A 26,395-nucleotide genomic window follows, 5' to 3' on the forward strand; every position below is an offset into this window, starting at 1 on the left:
TCTCTCCTCCTCCTCCTCCTCTCTCTCTCTCTCTCTCTCTCTCTCTCTCTCTCTCTCTCTCTCCCTCTCTCTCCCTCTGTAATTGTAGCCATGCATGGACAGAAGCCGGATGGATGTGGCCTGGCCCAGTCGGTCTGGCTCATGGAGCTCACCGAGGACCACAGCGCCGTCAGCGCGCCTTCTTCGTCGTCGTCCCAGCTCGGGATCTTATTGACTGCACTGATACTGTGCGCTAGGCTAGCCCTGGACAACGAGCTGAACGGATCCGAAGGGCTCAAGGGTCGCGCACCGCGCCTTGCCTGGCCTGCCGTGCGTTGATGCGAGTACGCGGTATCCCTCCAGCCCGCCAGCCCGCCAGCCCGCCAGCCCGCCAGCCCGCCAGACCGCCAGACCGCCAGCCCAAGGCGTTTGCCGTGAGGGCGCAACGTAGCGTATCGTACATCACGCACGTACGTGGTGTCGTTTTCCTCTGTTTGTTGTCCCTTGTTTGTTGTCCTGTTGCGAGGGTTTGAGAGCCCCATCGTGGTGGCACTACCGGGTCCGTAACTTTCAGGACCAGAGCAGACGGCGAGAGGTGTGCGTGTGGTTCAAAGACCTCGAGGGCCGGCACTAGCCACGGCATGGCGGGTTTTACGCCCACGGCTGTTTACGCCACGCACAACAGAGGCGCCCATGTACCCCACGCCTGGCGGGAGGGCTTGGCAGCGTACGTACAGCTAGTCGGCGCAACAGATATGCAGGATGACCCAACAGGGCGAGGTGGCGTCCTCGCGTCATCCCGTCCATATCGCATCGCACCTCTCTTGCCTCCTGGTGACTGCGAGATGGGAAGAAACGTCGACGACGAGGCAGAGCCAGGCAGAGCGAGTCGAGGCGAGGCGAGGCGAGGCGAGGCTGGTGCTGGGGTCTGGGCGGGATGTGGGTACCCCGTCGTCGGAGCTGCGCGTCTCCGTCGTGGAAGACCCGAATGCCCGGCCAGGCCAGGCAGGCCTGGATGGCCCCGGCTAGGCTGTAAGTAGGCCGTGCCGCCCTCTGGGCTGTGGGCGACGCAGCAACGATGCTGTCACGACTCCTCCTGCCTTAGCTTCTCTACTCTGCGCCTGCCGTCACGACCATCGCCCACGCGCCGCTGTCGTTACGGAACCCCAACGTAACCGTATGCCTTGCTCTCGGCAGGCGGTCCGTATCCGAAACCAAGCAGCAGGCTAGGACTGGCGCCCCGCTGACGACGGCTGTCGGACATGCCGCCCGTGCACAGCCTGCCTCCCTTCCTGCCTGCCTGTACAGATCGGTCACAGCCATAGCACAGCACAGCTCGCACTCGACGTCGCGTCAGGTTTCGGAGCGACGCCCTGTACGTCCTCGTCCTCGTCCTCGTCCTCGTCCTCATCCCGACTGCGCCAAACCAGCCCATCCGTAACCGTGCCGTGCCGTATCGGACAACGGGCCTCGGGCTGGGCCTACGCCGACACATAACCAGCGGCAACACGCCGACGACTTACGGCCGCGTCTACCGCACCAATTCTATTGCACGCTACGAGATTGGCGGTGCCTGCCTGCGTGGAATCGGAGGCGTACGTTCCTGGGTGGGCGTCGGTAATGGTTTCTCTCGACCCACGACGCCGGACAACGTCCTCAGGCGCAGATCTGTACAGACAGGCAGTGCGGTAGCTCGCTCGGGAGAGGCAGACGGCCTGCGTGTACACGTCGGTAGGTGGTCTTGTCGCTGCGCCCCCACCTTTGGTCGGAGGAGGTCCGATACATAGCAACGGGCCCCGCGCTCGGGACACGAGAGGCTAGGATGCCAGCTGTATGTTCGCTCCTCGCTCCTGCTCGCTCGCTCCACGATCCCCCACTTCCGTGGTGGGTACAAAGATCGAGCTAGAAGGACGGGTACGGTTGTGCTCCCCAGCTTCGCCCCCATAACCCCCTTCCCACCGTATCCTCCAGGTAAAGACGACGGCCGCCCGTCTCCACCTCCTACTTGGTCGCTCATCCTCGTCCTCATCCTGGGTTCCCCTACCATCGTCTCCTTCGCTCGTTCTGTTGACAACTCGTCCTTCGAGATCCACGGTGGCCTAAGCCCGCCCGTCCTACTCCCAAAACTCAGTCCAGCGTACGGTGCACGCGAAAGAAGCCATCTCTCTCGCACATCCCATCTCTCTCGAGGTCGATTCCAGCCAGGCGCCCCTTCAGCATCCAAGGAGGCCCTCTCGAATTCTCGGACAGCCCCGCGGGCGTTTTCAATCTGGCAACGATGCCCGCCGCTCTCACGCTGACAGAGACGTTGGCGCCATCGTCGGAGCGTGTCGTCGTCGGCACGCCATGCAGCTCGCCGAGGCGGAGCACGACGACGATCCGTCGCAAGGCGCCTCCCAAGCTCACGCCCGACCTGCTCGAGGCGCTACCACCCATGCCCCCCACGCCTTCCATGCCACACAGCCCGCACCTTGCCGCCGAACAGGCTCGTTCGGCCTTCCTGACTCCTCCCGTGGCGGCCGAGGCGGAAGCGACGACGAGGACACTGCGGCGAAGCGCGAGCTCGGGCGAACCGCAGCTGGCGCCGATGCTGGAGCGTGGCGACGTCGTCGGCCCGGCGAGCATGACGCCGCTGAGAAGGCAGTTTGTCCTCGACATCGACGAGGCGGCCGTCGAGGCCAGGCGGAGCGAACATCCAGACACGACGATCCGCAGCCTCGTCGATGCGGAAAGGGCGGCAAAGTCGCAGCAACAGCCCCCCAGTCGACGCGGCCATCTGCGCTGGTTCTCGAGCCAGGACCGGAGCCGGAGCCGGAGTCGGGACGAGGAACGCGATGGCAAGACCCCCTCCACCGCCGCCGCCACCACCACAATTGCGGCTGAGAGCGGCGGGAGCGCATCCAAGAAGCCAGCGGGGAAGGGACTGCTGCGAAGCCTGTCGTTTTTCCGCCGCTCCCCATCGTCCTCACGGACACCCTCCGACGCCAGTACGTCGGTCCCTGCATCGTTTTCTTCCTTGTCATTGTCGTCGTCGACGTCGTCGTCGTCGTCACGCTCGCGCAGGCCCGGGTTCCTGAAGCGGCGCGCGTCGAAGCGCGGGCCCATCTCGCCGCCCAAGTCGGTCGTCCATCTGCAGGGCGGCAGCCCAATCATGGCCCTCCGGTCCATTGAGCCGGAAGCAAGCCCAGCGAGGAGCGGCACGGCGACGTCGACGCCGCTTCCTCTCATCTGTGAGCCCGCGCATGGTCCGCCCATCGACCTCAAAAAGGAGGAGACCATGAACATGGCCCCGTCACATGCTGGCGTCTGCGGTGCTGAGGGTGGCAGCGACAAAAGCCTCGGTCTTTTGCACGACGAGATCCAAGCGCCGCTCAGTTCGGAGGCCATGTCGTCGGCGTCACGCAGCGATGACAGCAGCAGCATCAGCAGCAGGCCGCCCACGCCCTCGAGCCGGCCGGCGCGCTCGCAGCACCGTCAGTCTGCGTCGCCGCCGCCCAAGGCGATCCCCCGGCTCGACCGGGTCGAGGAGGCGATCCAGGAAGCCCTCTACGCTTCGGCCGTCGAGGCCGATACGCCCAAGCGGGAAAACGCATTTCCCGACGATCTCGGCGAGTCGTGCGACATCCTCGAGCCGGTGCTGGTCCAAGACCCATCGGGGCCGCAGCGGCCACGTTCGCACATGTCGTGCCTGATCTCCGATCCGCCTCTCGTCGTCTTTGGCACGGCTCCGGATCAGATGCAGGTGCAGGAACAGGTGCAGGTGCAAGAACAAGCCAAGCCGCCGCCGCCAACGACGGCATCGACAAAGACGTCGCCGTCGCTACCGACGCTGCGCGAGTTTGAGCGCCAGCTCAAGCGCACCCTCTCGTCGGCCGCCACGCACCACCCCTTCCTCTTGCGGCAGCGCACGTTTCGACGCGCCTCGGACGACGACGGCGGCGCCAGCAGCGGGTCGTCCGAGACCGGTCTGCCTTGCTCGCTCGTCTCGACGGCGAGCGAGGCCGACGACGAACGCAAACGCGGAGAAGAGAGCGGCAATAGCAGCAGCAGCAGCAGCAGCAGCAGCAGCAGCAGCGACGAGGCGCCGTCTCTGTGCGACGTCGAACCGTGGACTGGTCCCAACGGCCCTCCGATCGTCGTCGGCGGCGATGGTGGCGGAGATGCCGTGACCCAGCGGCCGCAGCTGGTGGCTTGATTCCCACGGCGGCCAGCGCAACTCTCTCCCTTCTCTTTCTGTTTCTCGTTACCATGAACGCCTACCGCTCTGCATTCACATACCCTCCCTGCCCCTGCGCCTCGCTTTGTTGTCCTAGCATGCCCCTTCTTTCGCAACCATCGTCGGGCCTCTTGCAGTATGTTAACATCCTTGCTCCAACGCCATCGCGCCCTCTTGATCGTCACGCTCCGTCTGCGTTGGATCGCCAGGCGAGCCGCACCTCGCCCCGCCGCGTCTCCTCGCCATCCAGGAGCGCAGCTACGTACTCGGCGACGGCGCGCGAGTCGTCCGTGTCCCTCTGGCTCTTGACTTTCGAGTAGAGGATGGGGCAGTCGAGCGAGATGCAGGGCACGTCGCCGCGCGCGCTCGGCGCCAAGCCGGCGCACGTGGCGCAGATGTGCTCGATGGCGCGCAGCCGCACCTCGTTGAAGTGGAGCGCCGACTGCGTCCGGTGGATGCTCGACAGCGGATCCTGCTGGCAGTCGAGGCAGACTTGGTTCTCGGTCCGCGCCGTGCACACGTAGCACGTCTCGGTGCGGTAGTGCACGTTGAGCGTAGGCAACGCCGCCGCCGCCGAGGATGCACCCGCCGACCGCGTCTTGCCGCCCACCACGGCGTCGTCTGCTTCGCCATCAACCTTTCCCTCACCGTCGCTGGCGGCTCCGTCGGCCCCTGCTCCCTTTCTGGCATCGCTGCCGACGGCGACGGGCGGAGCTATAGGTCGCCGGTGCCACCGCGTGTTGACCGTCTTGGGCAGCTCGTGGTACCACGCTTCGACGTCGGCGCCGAGCAGGTTAAAGACGCGGGCCAGCGGCGGGATGATGGTGCGGGTGATGTAGTACTGGGCGTTGATCTGCATCTGCGGGTTGCGCAGCATCACCTCGGGCGACACGGCCTGAGCATTGAGGCGCGCCTTTGGCTCGCCCTGCGAAATAATATAGGGCACGCGCTCGGCGTGCTGCGGCTCGCTGCGCGGGTCGGCCAGCATCTTGCGCGACGCCACCGCCGCGCCGGGCGGCGGCGCCACCTTGTCGCTGTAGCTGCCCAGCCGCACCTCTTTGGCAAAGATGAAGTCCTGGATCGACACGCGGCCCTCGATAATCTTGCGGAACTGGCGCTGGCAAAAGGCCTTGACGGCCGACAGGTCGCGCGAGCGGAAGAGGATGCGGATCGACGCCTCGAGGATGCGCTGCAGCGCCGGATGGCCGTCGCGTCGCACCGTCTCGATGCCCTTGGCGTCGAAGCCCGGCTCGGTCTCGTCGGGCGTCTCGTACTTGAAGCCCACGTAGCGCTTCTTTGCCAAGAGCACCGAAGGCAGGTAGACCTTTTCAAACTTGAGCTTGACGGGCGCCGGGTTCATCAGAGTGACGGCGTCGGCGATCTCGTAGCCGATGCGGAAGGCGTCGTCCTTGGTGCGCCCGGGCAGGTAGACAAACAAGCTGTCGGTGTCGCCGTAGACGACCTGGGCGTTCCAGCGCTCCGAGCCGTTGATGAGGTCCATCGCCTTTTCCAGCGTCTCGCGGCCCGTCTGGACGATGGCGTCGGCGATCTCGACGCAAGGCATCCGTCCCGAGTAGGACGCGCTCGTGTAGCCGTAGGTGACGTTGGCCAGCAGCTTGAGCGAGAGCTGACGCGCGTTCTGGATCCGCTGGAACGCGCGGTCGCCCTTGGTCCCCTTCATCGAGCCTTTCACCATGACGCGCGTGTCGAGGATCTCGGAGAGCATCTTGGCCAGCAGGCTGCGGCGAACGTGGGGCTTGACAAATAGCAGGCCGTTGGACGAGATGTTGACGTCGTCCTTGAGCAGGCTCAGCAGCCCCTTGGGCAGCTCGAGCTCGGTGACGCCAAACTTTGACGTACCGCGGAACGCCGAGACGCGGCCCAGGCACGTCGAGTAGCAGAAGTTGTGCGCGATCATGATGCTCGGGTAGAGCGACTGGAAGTCGAGCACCATCAGCGGACCCTTGTAGAAGGCCGATTGCGGCTCCATGATGAGCGGCAGCGCCTCGGCGGCATTCTGCTTGCCCACCTGCGAGCGGTTGGGCGAGATGAGCACGAAGCTCTCGGGCTTGGCGATCCGCAGCATAATCGACTCAACCTTGAACTGCGAGCCGCGGCTGATGACTGAGAAAAAGTCGATGCCGTAGATGCGCGCAAACTCGGCGGTCCGCAGCACGTACTCGGACTCCTGGATGATTTCGAGGACGAGCTCGGCGGCATCGACGTAGTAGCGCAGCGTCCGGACGATGCCCTCGGCACGTCCGCTGCGATACCACTCGGTCAGCTGCTCGTAGGAGAATTTGGGTATGCGGCGATGAAGCAGGTGGTAGCACACGTTCTCCCGGCTGTAGACGTTGAGCGCCAGCTCGCCCTTCATCAGCCGCCACAGGTTGAGCACATGGCGACCCGTGATCCGCAGCGCCGAGCTCTGCGTCCAGGCATAATTGTCCGACTTGCCGCCGGCGCGACCCGTGTTCTGATAAAGGACGCGGCCGAGTTCGGGGACCAGGTCGTAGTCGAACGCCCTCATGGCCCGCTCGACGAGGTAGCCCCACGACGCGCTATGGATCTCCCAGCCCACCAGGATCTCGGGATCAAAGGCGCGCACGAGATCGACCAATGCGTTGAAGAGGTCCAGCTCACTGTCCACAGTCTCGATAGCGAGATTGCTGAGCCCGAGCCGCTCGACGTGGATGAGGCCGCTGCCGCCTTCGACATTGATCAGCAGGCCAGTCCGCAGGTCCGATCGCGATCCGGTATCCTGCAGCTCTTCGTCTTCGTTCTGAAAGCTGTACGCGATGGCCTCGACTGCGTCCTGGGCCGGGTCGGGAAAGAGGCCGCCGCGGGTGCAGCAATGCACCTCGACGGCCAGGATCGTCATGTGCTGCTTGTCGCGAGCCACCAGCGAGGTGGGCGCGTGCTGGCTCACCTTGAAGCCGAACTCGTTGGGCTGCGTCGTCCCCTCAATTTGTGACAGCAGTCTGCGACGCCGCCGCCGCGACTTTTCGCGCACCGCCAGCGCCTCGTTGTACCTCCAGGCATCCACCTCGAGCCGGGTCGGTGGCGGCGGTCCAAACTGCCAGCGCCGCCGATTGGGCGTCGGGCCTGTAGCCTCGCCCGGACTCTCGCTGTCCCAGTGCTGGAAGTGGCGTAGAAACGACAGCGTGTTCGACTGGAAGCGGAAGAGCCGGCCGGCGTACTCACGCGCGTGCTCCGGCACGTCTTCCGGCCTGCTGAAGAATGGATCCTGGTGCAGCTCACGTACCATGTCGAAATGGCCAAATGACTGCGTCACCGCCAGGCGCGGAGGGGCGGGCTCGCGGAAGGTGTAGCACCGGGACGACGACGCCCGGCGATCAGCAGCGCGCGCTGGGCGACTGACCGCTGAAGCTGCCACCGAAGCAAAAAGGGGGGCGGTCGTCCCCGTCGAGGCGGTTGATGCGGTCGAAGCAAGCGAGGCGGGATGCTGCTGGGTAAGGATTTCAGGCGGTCGCGGTACCTCGGCCTGACCGTTAGGCGGCGTTGCCGTGGAGTTGCTGGCGAAACGCACGCGAGGCGTCTTTCCCGCCGGGGATGGATTGGTACCGGAACGAGTGGTCGCTGCGGCGCTTCGCGAAGCGGCCTCAGACCACGTCTTGATCTGTCTTGATAGATCCGACCCTTCTCCGGAAGGGCCGCTAGCACCCACTGCCGTGCTCGTACCGACGCGAGGCTGCATCAGGCCGTCGTCGCCATTCTCAGCTCGCAGCTTGACCTTCTTGGGGCTCGGCGTGGGGCTGTTGGTGAAGAGGCTCTGCGATGAACGGTTGCTGCCGGTACGGTGCAGCGGCTTGCTGCCGAGGACCGGGGTGCCAGGAGCCTCCCCATCGACCTCGTCCGGTGGCGCCTGGTCGGCCTCGTCCTCCTCCAGGTCCGTGTCGACGTCATGCTCTTGGGCCGACTTTGCCGTTTCTACCTGGTCCAGCCTTGACCGAAACTCTTGACTCTTGAAGAATTTGAGGTCCACCTCGCTCTCATCGTCGTCTTCATCGACGTCAGCCTGGTTGCCTTCGCGAACGGCGGAAGGCCGGAGGGTTCCGCCTTGTGTCATCGAGTAATCGAGATCGTAAAGCCGGCAAGATGAGGCTGGACCAGAGCGCTGCGTGTATGGATCGGCGACGGCAGCGGCGGCGGTGGTCGTCGGATCATCGTCCGAGTAAGGATGAAAAACCTCGACCGCATCGAAAGTCGTCATGATGTAGTCGTCGAGCGGCGGTCGCTTGGTAAAGTGGTCGGCCCTGCGTTCCCGCTCGACCGTCTTTGCCTTTTCGTCGGCGAGGCGCTTGGCGAGCAGCATCCGCATACGCTCCTCTGACATCCACTTTGGGCTTTCGCCCGTCTGGTACTGGCGTCGCTGGACCTCGGCCGCGTCGCCACCGACCGGGATCGACGGCGGTAGCCCTGCAGCGAGGCGGCGCATCCTCTCGTCGTCCCAGAGACCTCGGAGGCTAGGCACGAGCTTCTCGTCCTGGTCCGCACCTGCGGCAGCGGCGGAGGCGTTCTCGTCAAAGTCGTGGTGGAGCTCTCGTGCACGGAGCTTGCGTCGGTTGACGATCCAATGTGCGTTGGCGTCGATCTCGATCTGGCAGTGCGAGGCTCGGTGGATCTCCTGGCCCTGCAGCTTGGCGGTTGGGATCGTGTTGCGGTTCCACAGCTTGGCTTCGGGGCCAAGCGGGGTCCCGTGCTCGTCGGATGCGACGTCGTCGCCTTCGGGCACGGGGAGGCGGAAGCGTGCGTCGTCGAGGTCGAGGTAGTCGCAGCCAAAGATGCTGTAGTCGAGCATGAACTGGAGCTGGTATCGGATGTGGATCTCGTAGGGCTGGAATACGGTCTTCATTACGCCTCCGCTCTCGAGGATGGCGGCGAGGCGGTAGCTGTGGGATGGGTCGATGAAGGAGATCTTGAGGAAGTAGGTGTAGCCGAGGTGGTAGCCGTAGAAGTCGACGCCCTTGCAAAGGTGGATGGCGGCGATGAACTGGTTGCTCTCCGGGTCGTCTGGGTTACGGCGGAGAGAGACGGCCATGGCCGCGTTGAGCTCGCGGCCGAGCCGGTGGATGTAGCGGAGGACGTGGGCGGGCTCGAGGCTTGCCTTGTACCTTACGTAGCAGTAGGGGAAGACGTTGTGCACATGGAGGCACACGCGCTGACCGGCGGGGGTGGCGCCAAAGATGCGGAGGACGGGTACCTTGCGGAGGGGCTGTCCCTCTGCGTTGAAGGCGCACTCTGTGCGGTCGAGGCCCGATGGGTATGTGAGGACATGGTCGATGTTGATGAGTCGGACGCGGAAGAAGCTGTGCTTCTGCTTTGGCGGCGGGGACGTCTGCCGCTTTGACGGATCCGCATCGAGGCCGACCATGGCGGCGGCGGTGGTAGCGGCGGTACTAGGACGGTCGAGGTCTGCTGTGAGTCTATGTGGTGGACAGTGGGTGGACAGTGGGTAGGATCACATGCTGTCTGTGTATCGGTGCGAGGCGCTGCTCCGGCGGGCTGATGTGGTTGCTGCCGCGAGGAGCGCGATGGGACTGGAGTATAGACACGAGGGAAGGTCTAGGGCCGGACGTGGTCATTGCGCGAGAGGTTGATCGGAGGGCCGGTCTGGTCCAATGCGTCGACGAGACGATGGCGAGCAGAAGACGAAGAGACGAGGCCGGGATGATGGTTGGTGGCAGTGGCAGTAGTGGCGGCGGTGGAGGAGGGCGCAGCGGGCGAGCGAAGAGGTGTTGGACCCTGCGCCAGCGAGTTGCGTGGGTGGTCCGTGGGTCTCTTAGCTTGTTTGGCCTTTCGATCTCAAATCTGTCGGGCTGGATGGACACACAGAGAGATAGAGAGGGCCAATCCTGACGCAAGCCAGATGGAGGCCCCATGGACCAGCCTGCTGGCCAGGCACGCACGCCAGGGCTCGAGATCGCCTGGCATGCTTCGCGTCAGGCGGGGGGGCCTGGCAGAAAAGCAGCCAAGCCAGCAGGCGATTTTTCCCTTTTTTTCGTGCAGGCCACGCTCTCCAGGTCAACGCCAGGCGGGGTGGCCTGCGCGTCGGTCTGGCCTGGCCTGGCCTGGCCTGCCAGAGTAGTCGAGGGGCCAGATAGCCCAGCGCCTGCCCACGACCTGACCTGGCCCAGGCTCCAGCCGTGCGTACGTGTATGGATGGATGGATGTGTTTGCGCGTGAGGCAGGGCGAGGCCAAAGGGTGGCCGGTGTGCGTGTGTGTGTCGGCAGCCCCCAACGCCGCCACGCCGCCACGCCGTCCGCCGCCCGCCGCCGCCTTCTTGGCTCGTCGTCGCACCAACACCACCATCACCGCCGCCCTTCCACCCCCTCTCTCGCACTCACACACAATCCAACGCGCACACCTCTACTGTCTGCCTATCGCATTCACCCTTCACTCTTTCTATTCTCCCCTCGTCGCACTTCGCCTTGGCCCGCTCTCCCATCGATCTCTCGTCAGTCTTGTCAGGCAGCCGCGCCACTACTCTCACTTGGACGCCCTGTGAAAACGACACCAGCACCGCGCCGTCCACCTCGCGCACCTTCCTCCCTGCTGCCGTCGCTGCACCAACCCGTTGCACCAGCCCAATTCGAGACAGACAGCGCCGATTCACCCTTGCGGAACGCGTCTTGTCGCCTCTTCCTGTGTTTCTCTCTGCATTCGTTGGATCGACGCCCACAGCCCGCCCTTTCTTCCGTTCGGTGCGCAGACTAGCATCTGTAAGCCTCTTCCGCTCTCTGCAGCCGCATCTCAGACGAGGCCGTCTCGCGCAAATCCGCCGTCGGCTCATTCATCCGTCTCCTTCCGCTCCTCTGCTTTGATTGTCGGCACTTTCGCCTGCCTCTGCCCTCTCGACCTCGCCCCTCGCCCACGATCCCCAGCGCATCGCCTCACGCCAGCAGCATGAACAACGACGAGGAGCTTTTCCCCATCGCCATCCTCATCGATGAGCTCAAGTCCGACGATGTCACCCTAAGACTCAACGCCATCCACCGCATCTCGACCATCGCACTCGCTCTCGGACCCAAGCGCGCCAGAAACGAGCTCATCCCCTTCCTCCAGGACTCGCTCGACGATGAGGACGAGGTCCTCCTCGCCCTCGCAGAGGAGCTCGGCTCCGGCTTCGTCGAGTACCTTGGCGGGCCCGCCTTTGCCCACCTCCTCCTCGGCCCCCTAGAGAACCTCGCCGCCGTCGAGGAGACCGTCGTTCGGGAGAAGGTGAGCGTCGTGCACGAGTCTGTCCTCGGCCGCCGATCCACAGAGAGGTGCTGCCATCCGTCGCACGCGTCTTTCCCGGTCGTAGCAGCCCCCGCATCTGCACCTGCAGACCTCTGACCTGTCTGCTGCCCGTCTTGCCCTTTGCCCCGTTCTACCGTCGTAGGCTTCGGAGTCGATCACAAAAATCGCCGAGGTGTTGTCGGAAGCGCAGGTGGCCGAGTACTACCTCCCCCTCCTCAACCGCCTCACGAGCGGCGACTGGTTCACGTCGCGCACCAGCGCCACGTCGCTATACGCCGCCGTCTACCCCAAGGCGTCACCAGAGGCGCAGGAGCAGCTCATCAAGATGTTTGCCGGCCTCTGCAACGACGACACCCCCATGGTCCGACGCGCAGCGGCAAGAGACCTCGGGCCTTTTGCCAAGAATCTCACAAAGGAGCTCATTGTCTCGGACATTATCCCGCTCTACCGCAAGCTGTCTTCCGACGACCAGGACAGCGTCCGCCTGCTCACGGTCCAGGACCTCATCGCCATTGCCGAGTCGCTCGACCACGAGGAGTCGAAAAACTACCTTTTGCCATCGATCCGGAGCGCGGTCCAGGACAAGAGCTGGAGGGTCCGGTATATGGTCGCCGACCACTTTGTCAAGGTGAGTGCCGCCAGCACGGACGCGGACTTGACGACGCTGCTGCTGTGAGTCCGATCGAGCTGGACCGCCACTGACCGCCTACATCGCGAATCCCTTTCCACCTCCGCCTCGCTGTTGTCTTGCTGCAGCTCGCGTCGGCTGTCGGGGAGGATGTGGTCCGCGACGAGCTGGTCATGGCTTTTGTCCACCTGCTGCGGGACAACGAGGCCGAGGTGCGGACGGCGGGCGCCGGGCAGGTGCCTGGCTTTGCCAAGCTGGTCGACCAGGACATTATCCTGGCCCGCCTGATGCCGTGCGTGCGCGAGCTCTCGAGCGACGCGTCTCAGCACGTTCGCGCGGCGCTGGGCACCCAGATCAGCGGGCTGGCGCCGCTGCTGGGCAAGGAGGCCACCATCGAGCACCTGCTGCCGCTCTTCCTCCACCTGCTCAAGGACGAGTTCCCCGATGTCCGCCTCAACATCATCTCGAAGCTGGAGCAGGTCAATGAGGTGATTGGCATCGAGCTCCTCTCGCAGTCGCTGCTGCCCGCCATCGTCGAGCTGGCCGAGGACAAGCAGTGGCGCGTGCGGCAGGCCATCATCGAGTACATTCCGCTGCTGGCCAACCAGCTGGGCGTCCAGTTCTTTGACGAGCAGCTGAGCAACCTGTGCATGTCCTGGCTCGGCGACACCGTCTTTTCCATCCGCGAGGCGGCCACCGTCAACCTCAAGAAGCTCACCGACGTCTTTGGCGTCGAGTGGGCCAGGCAGACGATCATCCCCAAGGTGCTGCAGATGGGCACCCACCCCAACTACCTCTACCGGATGACGACCATCTTTGCCATTACGACGATGGCGCCCTCGCTCAACACGGCGGCCATCAACGACAGTGTGCTCGAGACGGTGGTGCCCATGGTCGACGACCCGATCCCCAACATCCGCTTCAACGTGGCCAAGGCGTTTGAGGTGCTCGCATCCGTCCTCACCCAGACGCCCGAGGGCAAGCAGGTGGTGGCGAGCCGGATCGTGCCGGCGCTCGAGAAGCTCAAGGAGGACTCGGATGCCGACGTGCGCTACTTTGCCCAGAAGGCCTACGAGGTGGCCAGCCAGCAGCAGCAGCAGCCGTCTACGGGTACGTGCTAGAGCTGTCGAGATGCTCAGTCTTGTCGTCCCGGGTCGTTGCGGGCAGAGCGGTGCGCTGACCGATTCGATATCCGCCTCCTCTTTGCCTTTCCTTTGTCCCTCTCACGCTCCTCTCGACTTCCTTGCTGCTTCGCCCCCTCCTCGTCTGTGTCCGCGGATCGTCGTGCATGTAGCCTGAGATAGACGGACGGCGCGAGCGGCTGCTGAAATTCGGAAAAGAACGTCGAACCGGTCCCCCCTTGCTGCCCTGATCGCCCTGGCTTGATCTGGTACTGTTTGAGCCACGGTGGCTAGTCAAGGTCTCGCTCCTGCTCCTGCTGTATGCTTTCGCGCACCTCCGAAACCGACCTAGCCGTGGCCGCGATGGCGGAGCGAGACGAGATACTCTGCGGGACAGTCCTTCCATCAACCTCCAATTTTCACGACCCTTTTCCCGCGTCATTTTTCTCCCCTCGGCTCGCGCCGGCCGTTTTGTCGCGACCCTTGGCCCCTCGACCAACTGGGGGGCGCGCGCTTCGGGCGAATGGTCCAACATGCGATATGCCGGCAGTCTGCACTCGTCGAGCGAGGCTTTCGTCTCCATTTCGCCCCCCGCAGCGACGGCAACGACATGCATCGCCGCCCAGCATGCACATCACCCGCCCCCTGCACTCGGCGTCGTTGAGTCAGTCAGGGATGGGAGCGTCTCTGATTCGATTTCTGTGTCGGTATCGGTATGGGGGTCACAAAGCCAAAGTAAGGCGAAGCGACGGAACGCAACGGGGGAAAGATCTAGGCGCTGTTGATCTCCTCGATGTGCTTGGCAGAGTCGCCGGCATCTGTCGGTGCGAAAGCGGGCACGAGGAAAACGGGCAACGATGAGCATGGGACCGAACGAACCGGTGGATCGACGGGCGGGCGGACGGGGCGTCGGCCACCGTCACTGCTGCACTCACCCTTGTGCTTCTCGAGGATGGCGAGGAGGGCGTCGACGTACTCCTGCTGGGCCTGCTCCTTGGACTTGCCCTCGTTGGACTTCCAGGCGTCCCACTTGTACTTGCCCTGGAGGTCTGCGGGAGGGGGAGAGAAGCACGCAGAGAGGAGTAGAGAGGAACGCAACAGTCAGCCAGGACCGACAGCAGGCAGAATGGACAAGGAGACGCTCGCAGAGTCGAGACGACGACATGGAACTCACCAAACATGCCAGGTCGGCTGGTGGTGACGTCGCCGTTGTTGGCCTGCTTGAAGCTGTATGGCGGCGAAGAATCGAGTGATACAGGACAAGGGCGAAGAGGGTGTCAGGAAAAGTGGCGACACGGCCGTCTGCGCGGTACGACGACGACGGCCCCCGGCCTACTCACAGACCGTAGAACTTGAGCTGGTCGTCCTGGGTGGGCTGGACGGGCCCGTCCTTGGGGAGGGAGCCGACAATCTGGACGGCCTTCTGGAACTTGGCTTCGACGGACATGGTGAGCGAGGGTTGGACTAGCGAGGGTGGAGAGGTGGTCGAAACGTGTGCAAAGTGCAGAGGAGATGGATGGTGGTACGAGGATGAACAGGAGGCGGAGCGGGGGGCGGGACGACCAAACGTGTTGGGCTCGCAGCGCGGTGCGGTGGAGGCTCACGGACCTGGCCCTTGCTTGTTGGGGCCCAGGCGGAGCGAGGCCGCTGCCCCAGTCCCCAACTGCCCCGCCCGGCCCTGGCCCAAGGTGGCCCTCGAGGGGACGGGCGAGCGTCGAGGATGACGATCTTGCCCTACAGGTAGCACGCACGGCGCTGGCCCTGCCTGGACCTGAGCTCGACCTCCTTCGGCGTGAAACCTGTTGGTCGGGCTGCGACCCTGGCCCGTGCTTGCCCCGACCTTTTTTCGCACGAGAAAGACGAGGACGGCTCCGATCACGGCCAAGCGAGGGCTGAGCGGGGTTTGGCCTGCCCGCCCGCCCGCGCCCAAAAGTTTGCCGGCGTGCGTCGGGCAGGGGTCGACCCCAATGCGGTCGCAGCCGAAGGGCCACCACAGGCTGGGCGGCACCGCGCGTACCGTTGGGCTGCCATCGATCCTCTCCTCTGCCAAGGCACCGTACCTCTGCTCTGCCTGCCGCCTCGTCGACCGCTCCTCAGGAGCAGCAGCAGCAGCATCGCCTCGCCCCCTCCTCCCCCCCTTGCTCTGCTGGCTCAGCCTTGCCAGCTCCCTGCAGCGACGCCCGTCGGAAGGGGCAGCCACCTCGCGAGCAGCCTCCTCAGCCAGACCCAGCCAGACTGACGCCGCGCTGCCCGCTCCTCTGCCGTCCTCCCCGATCGGTCGTTGGTGAGCCCTCACCTCTCCTCCTGATCTTGCCGCGGCTCGCTGTTGCCATCGGGGTCAACGAAGGCGATTGGGCTCCTGCCAGGCAGATCTGAAGTGAGGCGGCCGATTGCCTGTCTGCCCGTCGCGAAGATGGTGGCTGCGCGTTACGACGGCCGACGTCGTGACACTCCGGCGGCGGCGGATGCACGAGCTGCCACGACGCCTTCCATCTCGAACCCTGGCACGCCCGCCTTCCTCGGTGCCCATCATCACTCCCCGGCCGCTTCCCCGTCCTCGTCATCCACCCGTCCGCTTCATCAGCCCCCGCAGCACGCCAGCCCCACTTTCCATCGCACCAGCCGCCCCGACTCCTCGACGCCCGACGCACTCTACCGCCATCACCCTCAGCATCTGCACCAACAGCCGTCCTACGGCCATCATCAGAGCTACCACGAGCAGCAGCACCAGCAGCACCACCCGCATCCTGCTCTGAACCTAGCCTTTGCCCAGCAACGGGAACCGGCGGCGCACTTCCAGTTGCAGCGAAGCGCCGACGTCGCCTATTCGCCTCCCTATCCGCACCACGACAGCACAGCTAAGGTCCATACGCCTCTGCACCCTCATCAGCAGCAGCAGCACTCGCACTCGCACTCGCACTCGCACTCGCAGCACCGGCCGACCTCGTATCCCGCTGCAGCACACTCTGTCCGCTTCAGCGACCCTGGCCATCCTGCCCCCGACTCAGCCTGGCAACCTCCTATCCCAGTCCAGCGTGCCGGTCTAGCCCGGTCGAGCCAGGCTTTGCCCCAGACCGACTCGCACGCCCACGTCTATCCGCACGGCCATCACCAGCTTCGTCAGCGCCAGACCTCCGGCCCGCAAGCCCTTCCAGCCTCGCCTGCCAGCTACCTTGCCGCGCCCTGGGATCGACCCGACCTTCGCTCAAACGCCATGGATAACCCGCAGGCGGCACATGCTCAGGCCCAGGCCCAGGCTCAGGCACAAGCCCAAGCCCAGGCACAGGCCCAGGCCCAGGCACAAGCACACGCTGCTCAGCAGGCTGCGCAGACGCTCAGGCGAAAGAACGCCCAGGACGTCCTCGCCGGCCAAGGCTTCCGAGGCTTGAAGCGCGGCAGGCCAACGGATCGCAGCCTGCCGCCCAGCCTCAAGCGACAGGTGCCCGAGTCTGCCTTCTACGCCGACCTGCAGAGGATGGAGAGGAGCCTCGACTGGACCGTGGCGAGGAAGCGGGCGGAGTTGACCGACGGACTCTCGCGCCCGCCAAAGATCAAGCGGACCCTCCGCATCTTCCTCAGCAACACCTGCGCCGACCAGCCGTGGCAGCAGGCAGAGAAAAAGTCCAAGGACAAGGACAAGGAGCTCACGCCCGCGCCCACTGGTGATGCCGAGGGTGCGAGCGGCTCGGCAACGGCCGCGGGAGGAGCAGACCAGCAGGGCGGAGACACGGCCACAAGGGGCGACGGCGAGGGCGACGGGGACGCGGTCCCATCCTGGACGCTGAGGATCGAGGGGCGGCTGCTGGAGCCGTCGTTCAAATCGCGCGCCAACACCGCGCTGAGCGCGCAGGCCAGCATCAACCGGACAGGCGCCAACAAGTTTTCCAACCTGATCAAGACGTGCGTCGTCGAGCTCGTCCGCGACCCGGCGCTCTATCCGGACGGCGGCAACCTCGTCGAGTGGCACCGCCCCACGCCCAGCGTGGCACCCGCCGCCGGCATGCAGGCGGGAGGCGGTGCCGGCGGTCTTGGAGGCACGCAGGGAATGGAGGCGCCGCTGGTGGCCAGTGCGGAGCCGGCGCTCGACGGCTTCGAGATCAAGCGCAAGGGCAGCGTGCCCACCAAGTGCAAGATTGTCATCTACCCGGCCTACTCGCCCGAGCGGTACTCGCTGGCACCAGAGCTGGCCAGCCTGCTCGACATCCGCGAGGAGACGCGTGCCGGTGTCATTGCGGCGCTCTGGACCTACGTCAAGGAGCGCAAGCTGCTCGACGAGACCGACCGCCGCCGCGTCAAGTGCGACGCGTCCCTGCAGGCGCTGTTCAAGACCGAGTCGATCAACTTCCACCACATCCCCGAGGTCCTCAACCGCTTCCTTCACCCGCCGCAGCCCGTCGTCATCGAGTACTACGTGCGCACCGACAAGGCCGAGTACCGCCACCCGACGGCGTACGACATCGAGCTCGACATGGAGGACCTGGCCATCCGACAGAAGCAGCACAGCGTGCTTGCCAAGTTCGACGCCAACGACACCGTCAGCAAGGAGATTGCCGAGCTCGACGACAAGGTGCGTTTACCGGCCGGCCCGCTCGCTACGACTCGCGCGCGCGCACGGCTTGGGACTGTACCACACGCTGACACTCGTCGCCTCTGCCCTCTGCCCTCTGCCCTCTGCCCTCCTCTGCTCCTTGCCGCGCCCTGCAGGTCGCACAAGCAGCAGCCACGATCCGCAATCGCTCAGCAGCGCGCGACTTCCTCGCATCGTTCGCCAAGGATCCGCAGGGACACCTGCGCACCTGGATCGCGAGCCAGTCGCGCGACCTCGACGCCATCCTGGGCAACGGCACCGTGCCGGGCGCCGCCGGTTTCGGGTCCACGTTCACCGCCGAGGAAATGCGCAAGGCCGAAACCTTCAAGGGCGCCTGGGTCGACGAGGCCGTCGTGAGTAGCCGCGACATCTTTCCCTTTCCCTGCACGCACCATCGAGACCGACGGAGAGAGACAGGAGAGGGCTGACGCGTCCCGGACACACCTTGCTTTCACTCGTGCCCCGCCCAGATTGTCAACGAGAGCCAGCGCTTGGCTGAAAAGCTGCAGGAGCTTCAGAGCCAGATGGCCGCGTCCGGTGGCGTGCCGCCTGGTTCTGGACCGCCGGGCCCTCCCTAAACTCGATGTCGTCATGACTCGGCCTGTCGACGAGATACGAGGCAGAGCGCACGAATGTAACGTTCATGACGACGCCACGCGGCGGCGGCAGAATACCACCAAACGATGTGCGTCCGTGATTCGATTCGGGGGGTCGATTCGATGTCGGGCGTGGCTGGTAAAGGGTGAGGCTGTTCTGTTGGTCTGAGATCGAGCGGGCTGCTGTTGTTGTCGGTGTTCTTGGATGCGGAGTAAGAGACGTCTGAGATGCTGAGAGGCGATTCGGCGGCGGACTGGGCGCGGGCGCAACTGGCAGAGAGGCGGGGTAAAGCCGGGTCACAGGAAACGGACAAAGGCCGAAGCGTACGAGACTGAGCTGTCCTTGGGCGTGAGGCACTGGCTGCTTTGCTGTGGCGTCGCGGTATCGACGATTCGAGACCCAGACAGAGCCGGATCCGCCAGGGCGAACAAGGTTGAAGTTCAGCATATAACGCCGAACCAGGACGGAGACAACGAGGCGTCGAGGCAGAGCTTTTGGGACTCACCTCGTACCTCGTGAACCTGCACTCGCTCTTGACGCCTCGTCCCTGCAGTTCGGCGAGGGCGGCAAGGAGGACACTGATGGGGTGGCGACCGCACACGGTGTTCTTGGTCGACTTGATGTAGGAAGCGAATGCGTCGCGGGATTCTTTGGCCGTCTTGGCCCCAGCAGCCGAGGTGGCGGTGTGGGGATGGGTGATGGCCATCATGCCCTCGTTGTCGAGCGAACGGATCGACTGGTGGATCGGCGTGTCGGCATAGACTGAGCGCTCACTTCGGGCCGTCAGCGACGTCGAGGGCGCACCGGGCGAAGGGCGGTAGAAGGTGTAGCTGAACCGGGCCCCCCTGCGATCGAGACAAGAGGGTCCAGACCGCCGTGCGGTTTAGCAACGCGATGACGGACTGTTTGTGCGCGTGAACCTACCAGTGGCAAAAGTCGCTCGACACGACGAAAAAGTTGTGCGGGTCTTTCAGGTACGGTGCCAGGAGCCTGCCAAAGCGATCCTCCTTCTGCGTCGAGATGGCACCGACCATGATGGGGACGATTTTGATGTCGCAGCTGGACGCGACGCGAATGCCAACAGACGAGAGAAGTGCCATACGGGCCGCAGGAGGGCGTGAGCCTGGGATCAGCCGTGCTATGCCAAAGCCCGAACCGAAGCCGTTCGATGCTGCTGCTGGCCGCTCACTCACCCTTCGAATGCCTTTCGAACGTAGGGAAGATGCATCTCGAGGCTGTGCTCGTCCTCATCGACGCTCTGCGACATGGTGCTGAACTCTCCCGTCGAGGCCAGCTCGGCCGTCACTGCATTCGAAGCAGAGGTCGCATTTCGATCAGCACTCAATGCAGCTCAAAGCAAGGCTGCGCGGGCGCGCTCGACTCACTGTCTTTGTCGATGACGAGATTACCCAGCGGCGTCTCGTACTCGTCACACTTGGAGAGGGCACAACCATCGAGGTAGACGTGGTGAGATGGACCTAGGATGAAGACCCTCTCGCTGCGCCAGCCAGGAAGCAAAGGCGGCGAGGCCATCAGCCGAACTTGTTGCCCGTTCAACTCTGGGGAGAAGCTTTGTCGGACTCACATGCCAGCTGTGTCGATGCAGCCGTAGGCCCAAGCCGCAGCAGGTCCAGAATACGAGTAGCCGGCATGACTTTGGAGGGGCGAGGAGCGAAAGAAATCGGACGGAGTGATCCAGTCAGCCCGGAGTGCCTTGGTCGCGAGTCACCCAATCGATATCGCTCGCTCCTACGGCGCCCATCATTGCGCCACTCACGGTCCGATGATGGCGCGGCAGCCCTTGATGGGGAGATCAACGTCTGAGCTGCTTTCGCTGCCTTCGGCAACGGTGGCGGCGACCGAAGCGGGTGCAGGCACCTTGGCAGGGGACACGGCCTTGAGCCACGCCGTCAGGGATCCGTCGAGCTCTGTGCCTGCAGATCCATAGCATCAAACGGCGTGTAAGCAGTCGCGAAAAGCAGCGAGACGAGGGCTATGGGTTCGATCGCAAGGATCACCCACCATTGTCAGTGTACCAGCTGCCAGCGTGCGAAGCGGCCCGCACCTTGGGCGACATGGCTCGGGCAGCTCAAAGGTCGGGATCAGATCGAGGTCTGCAAGAGCAGAGGGGGGCGGTATCGACGACGACAATCTCCTGCACCTCTGCGATGGTGACGAACAAGACAGCAGCAGTTATCGCGGCGACGACGAGGCGGCGGCGGTGGAGATGACTGGTGATGGTGGTTGTGGCGGGTAAGTCAGCCTCATCGTAGCCTGCTGGTCTGGCCTGCTGGTCTGGCCTGGCCTGCCAGCAGCTCAGCACGGCATGGCCTGGGGCACTGCGGACACGCAAGGCGGACGTCAGGGCACGCTGCTCCATGCAGGGTCCAGCTGTCCCGACGCCTCGGCCCTTGCGCACGAGCCAGGCCCCAATCGGGCGAGCATTGGTCGGGATCGATACCCGATGAAAACTCAAATCGGCGGAGCGAACCCCTGAAAATTGCATTATTTCCTGAGCGCGCGAGCCCTGTGGCCAGGCCAACCTCGGCCGAGGTCTGCTCGATCACGAAGCCAGCCAGCCTAGGCCTGATGAGGTTTGCGGCACCGGGGCTCGCCCCGCTCGGAGCCCGCCAGCCAGAGCAGGCCTCGGAGAGGCGAGCCGGCCCACAGCGCGAAAGCGGCAAGCCGCTGGAGGTGGTCGGAAGGCGGCCGCTGGTTGGGCAGGGCGGCGCAGCGCGGCAGGAGCAGGAGCAGGCCTTCTGGGGGCACACCTCCGACGTTCACCGCTACTCACGCCCCTTCCCCACGTCACCGCCCCCGTCCTCCTCCTCACCAACCCCATCAAGATCCACAAAATGAGCAACGCCGCCAACATCAGCAAGAAGAGGAAGGTTAGTGTCACTCCGATCGGCGGCTAGCTACATCGCCCAGGCATCGACAGCGCCCGCAGCGTAGCAAGGAGCAGCACGAAGATCAGCAGCGCGCCCCTACCGGCGATCGACCACATATAGACGACGAGCACGACGACGGCGTGGCATCGCTCCGCTCGCCCGCCACCTGTCTCGACCGACCATCGAGATTCAGCGACCATGCGGCCTTTCCGCCACTTTTGGTACCAATACCCAGAGGTCTTGGCCAGCTCCTGACTGGCAGACACGTCGAGTTAAGGTCGGACATTGGGCCGAATCTTGCAGGAGTTATGGAATGGCGGCACGGACATTCACGAAAAGGACACAGGCGTCCCGAATGGCGGATCGACTCCGACACATGCGAGCCGTCCCACCGAAGTGTGGGCCGAAGGAGTGGCACGCCACTCGGGCTCAGGTGCTTCGGGCAGCGTGACGACAACGGCCAGAGACGACCCTCCCTCTTCGTATCGGCACTCTTTTCGACGACGATAGACACCACCTCAGCTTCGCCGGCTCAGTCAGCAGCCTTTTGGCTCGACGACTACCTCGACCCGACAGCTCGATCTCCGCCACCCGCGCCCTGCTCTGCCGGCGCTGCCGTTATCACTCGACATCTCGTGCCGTCCAGCCTGACTGACCATCGACCTGCTCGTCCCGTTCTCTGTTCCGCGCCCGCCCGCTACAGTTCGTTGCCGACGGTGTCTTCGCCGCCGAGCTCAACGAGTTCTTCACCCGCGAGCTCTCGGAGGAGGGCTACTCGGGATGCGAGGTCCGTGTCACCCACGCCCGCACCGAGATCATCATCCGTGCCACCCACACCCAGGAGGTTCTCGGTGACAAGGGCCGCCGCATCCGCGAGCTGACCGCCCTCGTCCAGAAGCGCTTCAAGTTCCCCGACAACTCGCTCGAGCTCTACGCCGAGAAGGTGCAGAACCGCGGCCTCCACGCCGTCGCCCAGTGCGAGTCGCTCCGTTACAAGCTGCTCGGCGGTCTCGCCGTCCGCCGTGCCGCCTACGGTGTCCTCCGCTTCGTCATGGAGTCGGGCGCCAAGGGTTGCGAGGTCATCATCTCGGGCAAGCTCCGCGCCGCCCGTGCCAAGTCGATGAAGTTCACCGACGGCTTCATGATCCACACTGGTCAGCCCGCCCGCGACTTTGTCGACGTCGCCGTCAGGCACGTTCTGATGAAGCAGGGTGTCCTCGGAATCAAGGTCAAGATCATGCTCGGCACCGACATGGAGGGCCGCGCCGGCAAGCCCTTCCCGCTCCCCGATGCCATCACCATCCTCGAGCCCAAGGAGGAGGCCCCCATCACCGCCCCCGTCTCCGAGTCGCGCCAGGGCCCCGCCGACGTTCCCGCGCCGGCTCAGGCCGCCGAGGCTGCTCCCGCCGAGGTCCAGCCCGAGGCCGCTGCCGCCTTCTAAGTGGTGACAGCGATTGCCCTGCGCCTCCCTTCGCCCCTTCTCACTCCATCGCCCACTCTATTCCCCCGATCCCCCCCACATCCCCCCTTCTGTTTCGCATGATGCCGTGACCACCTTTTTTCTTTGGCTGTACGACCTGCACACCTCGCATCTTGTATCACGCAAGCACACCCAAACACACCCTCTGGCGATGGATCTCACAATCTGCCTCTCCGCCTCGAGACACCCGGGCGCTGGCATTTGGGATCCAGAGCCGTCTCTGGCATCTCGCTGCTGGTCCAAGCGATCAGCACGGGGCGCCAGAGCAAAAACAGTGAAAATGCCTCCGCGCGTTGAGCCAAAGCCCCGGATGATTGTGACCGAGTGATGGTCTGTCAGAGTCACAGGAAGAAGAGTGTGTCCTGTCTGTCCGGTGCGACCCCGTGGCTGCTTGCGGACTCGGTACTCGACGGACTGAACTCGATCGCGTACTACGGCGCGCGCCCCGCCAGCCCGTGCTGAGCGGGACAGCGATGGCGGCGCCGACCCTGCCAGTCCAAAAGGATCACAGAGGGAAGGAGAGACCTGAGCGCGCCAGGATCGAATGCGGCGATGAGCCATAGACCTGACGCTGAGTCGGCGCCGTCCGCAGCCTCCGCAGCATGTAGGCAGGCGGGCCGAAGCCAGAGTGAGGGCGTGCGGGCTGCGCAAGCACGGGTGGGGCTGGCTGGTCGGCTCGGTGGCCGACGTCGGAGCCGGCACGCAGAGCGGGTCCCTAGAGACAGAATACAAAACTGCCTAGCTGCTGCGGCCGTGTCGATTTCAAAAAGCCGCGCCGCCTGCCAGAGCAGAACAATTGCCGCTCAAAGTCAATTCAATTTGGAGATCGATTTTCCCGGCGCTGCGGAAGGCAGACGAGACGGGGAGAGTGCGAGACGGCGACCAGCTGCAAGCCAGCCTGGGCCGCGTCAGAGAGTGCTATGGACCGTCTAACCCTCCCCTGCGCCGTACGTGCTCCATGACCTGCGGATGAAGAGAGAGCCAGACGAAAGGGCAGAACGGCAGCGGCGCAATGATTGAAGAAAGGTCTTCTGCCATATCGGCGAGCTGGCGGACAGAAAGCGGTTGGAGAGGCCAGCCGGATGAAGGCGAGGCGAGGCAGGCAAACGACGACGGACCCCGCCAAGAGCTCTCTGCCGCTCTGTCCTCGATGTGCCCGCTTGCCCGCCCGCCAGCCGCCAGCCGCCAACCGCCAGCCTCGTGTGCGGTCGCCTGCCTGCCTGCCTGCCTGCCTGCCTGCCTGCCTGCCGCCGAGCCAGTCGAGCTCGTCCAGCCCGGTCGAGCCTAGCCCAGCCCAGCTTGGCCCTGTGCCCACCCAGCCTAGCCCAGCCCAGGCCAGCCAGTCCCGCCCGGGGCGCCCCGTCTGCTTTTCCCAGGTGATCCTCCCCTCACCACCCCTCCCCGTCTCCATCCAAGCCCATCCCTACGACCCCTTTCCGCTCTCCTCGGACAGCCCCTTTACGGTTCGTGTCACACCCGTCAGACAGCCATCGAGGTCGCACGACTCGCCGTTCTCGTCTTCGCCGGGTCGTGAGCCTTCCCTCTAGGAAGAGAAGAAAAAGGGACGGGGATCAGGAAGAAAACGGCGGCGTCAGACGTTCCATCGGCCCCGCCCTCTTCTTGCCTCCTTCGCTCTCGCTCTCGCTCTTGCTCGATGAGGCATGCTCGACTTTTCATCATCCCATCGTTGCGGGATCCATCGGTTCTGAATTGCTCGCGTCTCTTGTTCTGCCCTCTTCCATCTCTACCCGCCTCCTGCCTCGTTCGCCAAACAGGTTCGTTCTCCCCGCCGCTCCCAAGTCAGAGGGTAAGTAGCACCAGGGACGATTGATCGTGCCCAGCATGTGCAAGAGCCTAGCAGACGACGGGATGCGTTCTGCAAACGCGAGGCCAAGCAGGGTACGGCACAGCAACATGGCAGAGCGAGGCGGCACCCTGTCTGAAACAGGCACGGCAGTTCTTCATCTCATGGAGGAAGATGCTGCTCGTACCCGGCAGACCCTCAGCATGACCTGCGCACCAGTGTGCAACACTGTCGCAAGGTGCATCGCCCATCCCATCGACCTGTCATCGGCCAGTCTCCGGTCGCCAGGCTCATCGGCATGCGAGTGATGGGTTCGGACACCCGGCCCGTCCACGCCAGCACGGCAGCTCGTCACTCGGAGCCGACCTGTCGGGACATGTCGTCGTCGGTCCAGCCTCGTCAGTCATTGCCTACGGCCTGCTACCATCGCCGTCGCTGCTGCCTATCTCTGGCGCCACCACCGATCACCCGAAAGGAGGCTCGCCTACGTCGCCTCGCCTGCCTTGCTCGCCATCATGCCGCCGCTCTCCTCCCGACGAGAAAGACTTGAAGCCGGCACTTACGCCTGTGCCCATCTGCGTCATCCATCTTCTGCCAACTCTTCTCGCAGTTCACACCGCAACGGTAAAGTCGACCGCACGACATGTCGGTCGCAAGCAGAAACCCCTTTATGGCCCTCGCGGGTGAGTGCTGCTGAGCGAACGGGTCGCATTTTTCGGCAGCGAGGGGAACGACGGGCCTTGCTGCCGGCATAGGACGTGGCAGCCATGCCCTCACCGCCCGTTCGTCATCGCCGAGCTAGTCGGCTGACTTTTGCGCCGACCTCTGCTCCAACCGTTCTGCTCGACAGAGGACGGCGACGACTTCCAGGCCGCCCCCGCCGCCGCTAAGGCCCCCGCCGCCAAGGCTCCGGCTGCTCAGGCTCCCCGCAACATCCCCGGCGCTGGCCAGAAGACTGCCACCCGCAACCCTAACCCCCGTGGCACCAACGCCGCCAAGAACAACAGGACCGGCATCCCCGCCGAGGCCGGTGCTGAGGGCGAGGCCCAGCAGCGCGACGTTCGCGGTGAGTTTCGCTTCGCTGTCTCCGGCATGCTGCTCGAACGTCCCACGGCGCGCAATCATGGCTCGCAGGCATGCCGGTCAGGCAATCTACGGCCCGGCCTCGACCCTCAGGCTTCTGTGCCAAGGCCTCCTCCACGCCCGTCGTTGCGGCAAAACTTGTTCGTACCAGAGCACCGCAGCTGACCCACCGGACCATGCTTGCACCCCATTGGTTTCTTTTTCTGATCTTCTTGCAGGTGGCCGTGGTGGCCGCAGCAGCGAGGGCCGGGGCCGTGGTGCCCGCGGTGCCCGTGGCGGCCGTGGCCGTCAGTTCGACCGTCACTCGCAGACCGACCGCGTCGACACCCAGAAGAACCTTCACCAGGGCTGGGGCGGTGACGAGCCCAAGCGCGAGCTCGACGTCGAGAAGAAGGCCGAGGCCGACGCCAAGGCCGAGAACATCGAGGCCAACGGCGCCCCCGCCGCTGAGGGCGAGGCCAAGCCCGAGGAGGAGAAGCCCGTCGAGGAGGAGGAGGACAAGACCATGACCCTCGACGAGTACCTCGCCGCTCAGGCCGAGAAGCGGGCCGCGCTTGCCGCGCCCAAGGGCCGCGAGGCCAGCAAGGACGACTCTGCCTGGTCCAACTTCGGTGTCCAGGTCAAGAAGAGCGAGGGCGACGACTACTTCGCTGCCAAGAAGGACCAGAAGGCCAAGGCCAAGGCCCAGAAGGAGGGCAAGCAGTTCCTCGAGATCGAGCAGCGCTTCGACCAGCCCGCCGGTGG

The 26,395-nt window shown here is 64.6% G+C and overlaps 8 protein-coding genes across 8 annotated transcripts in view; 5 read left to right on the forward strand and 3 right to left on the reverse strand.

The window, feature by feature from the left end:
• Window positions 1–2,257: 2,257 nt before the first annotated feature.
• On the forward strand, window positions 2,258–4,174 carry PFL1_05059 (uncharacterized protein; the record flags this gene model as incomplete). Its single annotated transcript, XM_007882588.1, has 1 exon — window positions 2,258–4,174. The coding sequence occupies one exon, from the start codon at window positions 2,258–2,260 to the stop codon at window positions 4,172–4,174; it is 1,917 nt and encodes a 638-aa protein (XP_007880779.1).
• Window positions 4,175–4,376: 202 nt separating this feature from the next.
• PFL1_05060 (uncharacterized protein) lies at window positions 4,377–9,590 on the reverse strand (the record flags this gene model as incomplete). The annotated part of the gene is made up of 1 exon (XM_007882589.1): window positions 4,377–9,590. One exon carries the CDS (start codon window positions 9,588–9,590, stop codon window positions 4,377–4,379), a length of 5,214 nt encoding a protein of 1,737 aa, XP_007880780.1.
• A 1,533-nt stretch (window positions 9,591–11,123) lies between these two features.
• On the forward strand, window positions 11,124–13,208 carry PFL1_05061 (uncharacterized protein; the record flags this gene model as incomplete). The annotated part of the gene is made up of 3 exons (XM_007882590.1): window positions 11,124–11,438; window positions 11,602–12,087; window positions 12,216–13,208. The coding sequence occupies 3 exons, from the start codon at window positions 11,124–11,126 to the stop codon at window positions 13,206–13,208; spliced, it is 1,794 nt and encodes a 597-aa protein (XP_007880781.1).
• A 771-nt stretch (window positions 13,209–13,979) lies between these two features.
• Window positions 13,980–14,655, reverse strand: PFL1_05062 (uncharacterized protein; the record flags this gene model as incomplete). Its single annotated transcript, XM_007882591.1, has 4 exons — window positions 13,980–14,026; window positions 14,144–14,257; window positions 14,383–14,435; window positions 14,549–14,655. The coding sequence occupies 4 exons, from the start codon at window positions 14,653–14,655 to the stop codon at window positions 13,980–13,982; spliced, it is 321 nt and encodes a 106-aa protein (XP_007880782.1).
• Window positions 14,656–16,422: 1,767 nt separating this feature from the next.
• On the forward strand, window positions 16,423–18,374 carry PFL1_05063 (uncharacterized protein; the record flags this gene model as incomplete). The annotated part of the gene is made up of 3 exons (XM_007882592.1): window positions 16,423–17,775; window positions 17,913–18,149; window positions 18,267–18,374. The coding sequence occupies 3 exons, from the start codon at window positions 16,423–16,425 to the stop codon at window positions 18,372–18,374; spliced, it is 1,698 nt and encodes a 565-aa protein (XP_007880783.1).
• A 315-nt stretch (window positions 18,375–18,689) lies between these two features.
• On the reverse strand, window positions 18,690–20,470 carry PFL1_05064 (uncharacterized protein; the record flags this gene model as incomplete). The annotated part of the gene is made up of 8 exons (XM_007882593.1): window positions 18,690–18,761; window positions 18,899–19,238; window positions 19,318–19,452; window positions 19,587–19,698; window positions 19,779–19,891; window positions 19,979–20,047; window positions 20,171–20,327; window positions 20,416–20,470. 8 exons carry the CDS (start codon window positions 20,468–20,470, stop codon window positions 18,690–18,692), a joined length of 1,053 nt encoding a protein of 350 aa, XP_007880784.1.
• Window positions 20,471–21,248: 778 nt separating this feature from the next.
• PFL1_05065 (uncharacterized protein) lies at window positions 21,249–22,725 on the forward strand (the record flags this gene model as incomplete). The annotated part of the gene is made up of 2 exons (XM_007882594.1): window positions 21,249–21,284; window positions 21,988–22,725. 2 exons carry the CDS (start codon window positions 21,249–21,251, stop codon window positions 22,723–22,725), a joined length of 774 nt encoding a protein of 257 aa, XP_007880785.1.
• A 2,486-nt stretch (window positions 22,726–25,211) lies between these two features.
• Window positions 25,212–26,395, forward strand: part of PFL1_05066 (uncharacterized protein) — a gene marked incomplete at both ends in the record, with an annotated part of 1,752 nt that continues 568 nt past the window's right edge. The window contains 3 exons of the mRNA XM_007882595.1: window positions 25,212–25,251; window positions 25,419–25,634; window positions 25,870–26,391. Of these exons, the coding sequence (XP_007880786.1) occupies window positions 25,212–25,251; window positions 25,419–25,634; window positions 25,870–26,391 (778 nt within the window). The remainder of the gene's footprint in view (window positions 25,252–25,418; window positions 25,635–25,869; window positions 26,392–26,395) is intronic.

The sequence above is a fragment of the Pseudozyma flocculosa genome (assembly GCF_000417875.1).
Source record: "Pseudozyma flocculosa PF-1 unplaced genomic scaffold scaffold00017, whole genome shotgun sequence".
NCBI classification, from domain to species: Eukaryota; Fungi; Basidiomycota; class Ustilaginomycetes; order Ustilaginales; family Ustilaginaceae; genus Pseudozyma; species Pseudozyma flocculosa.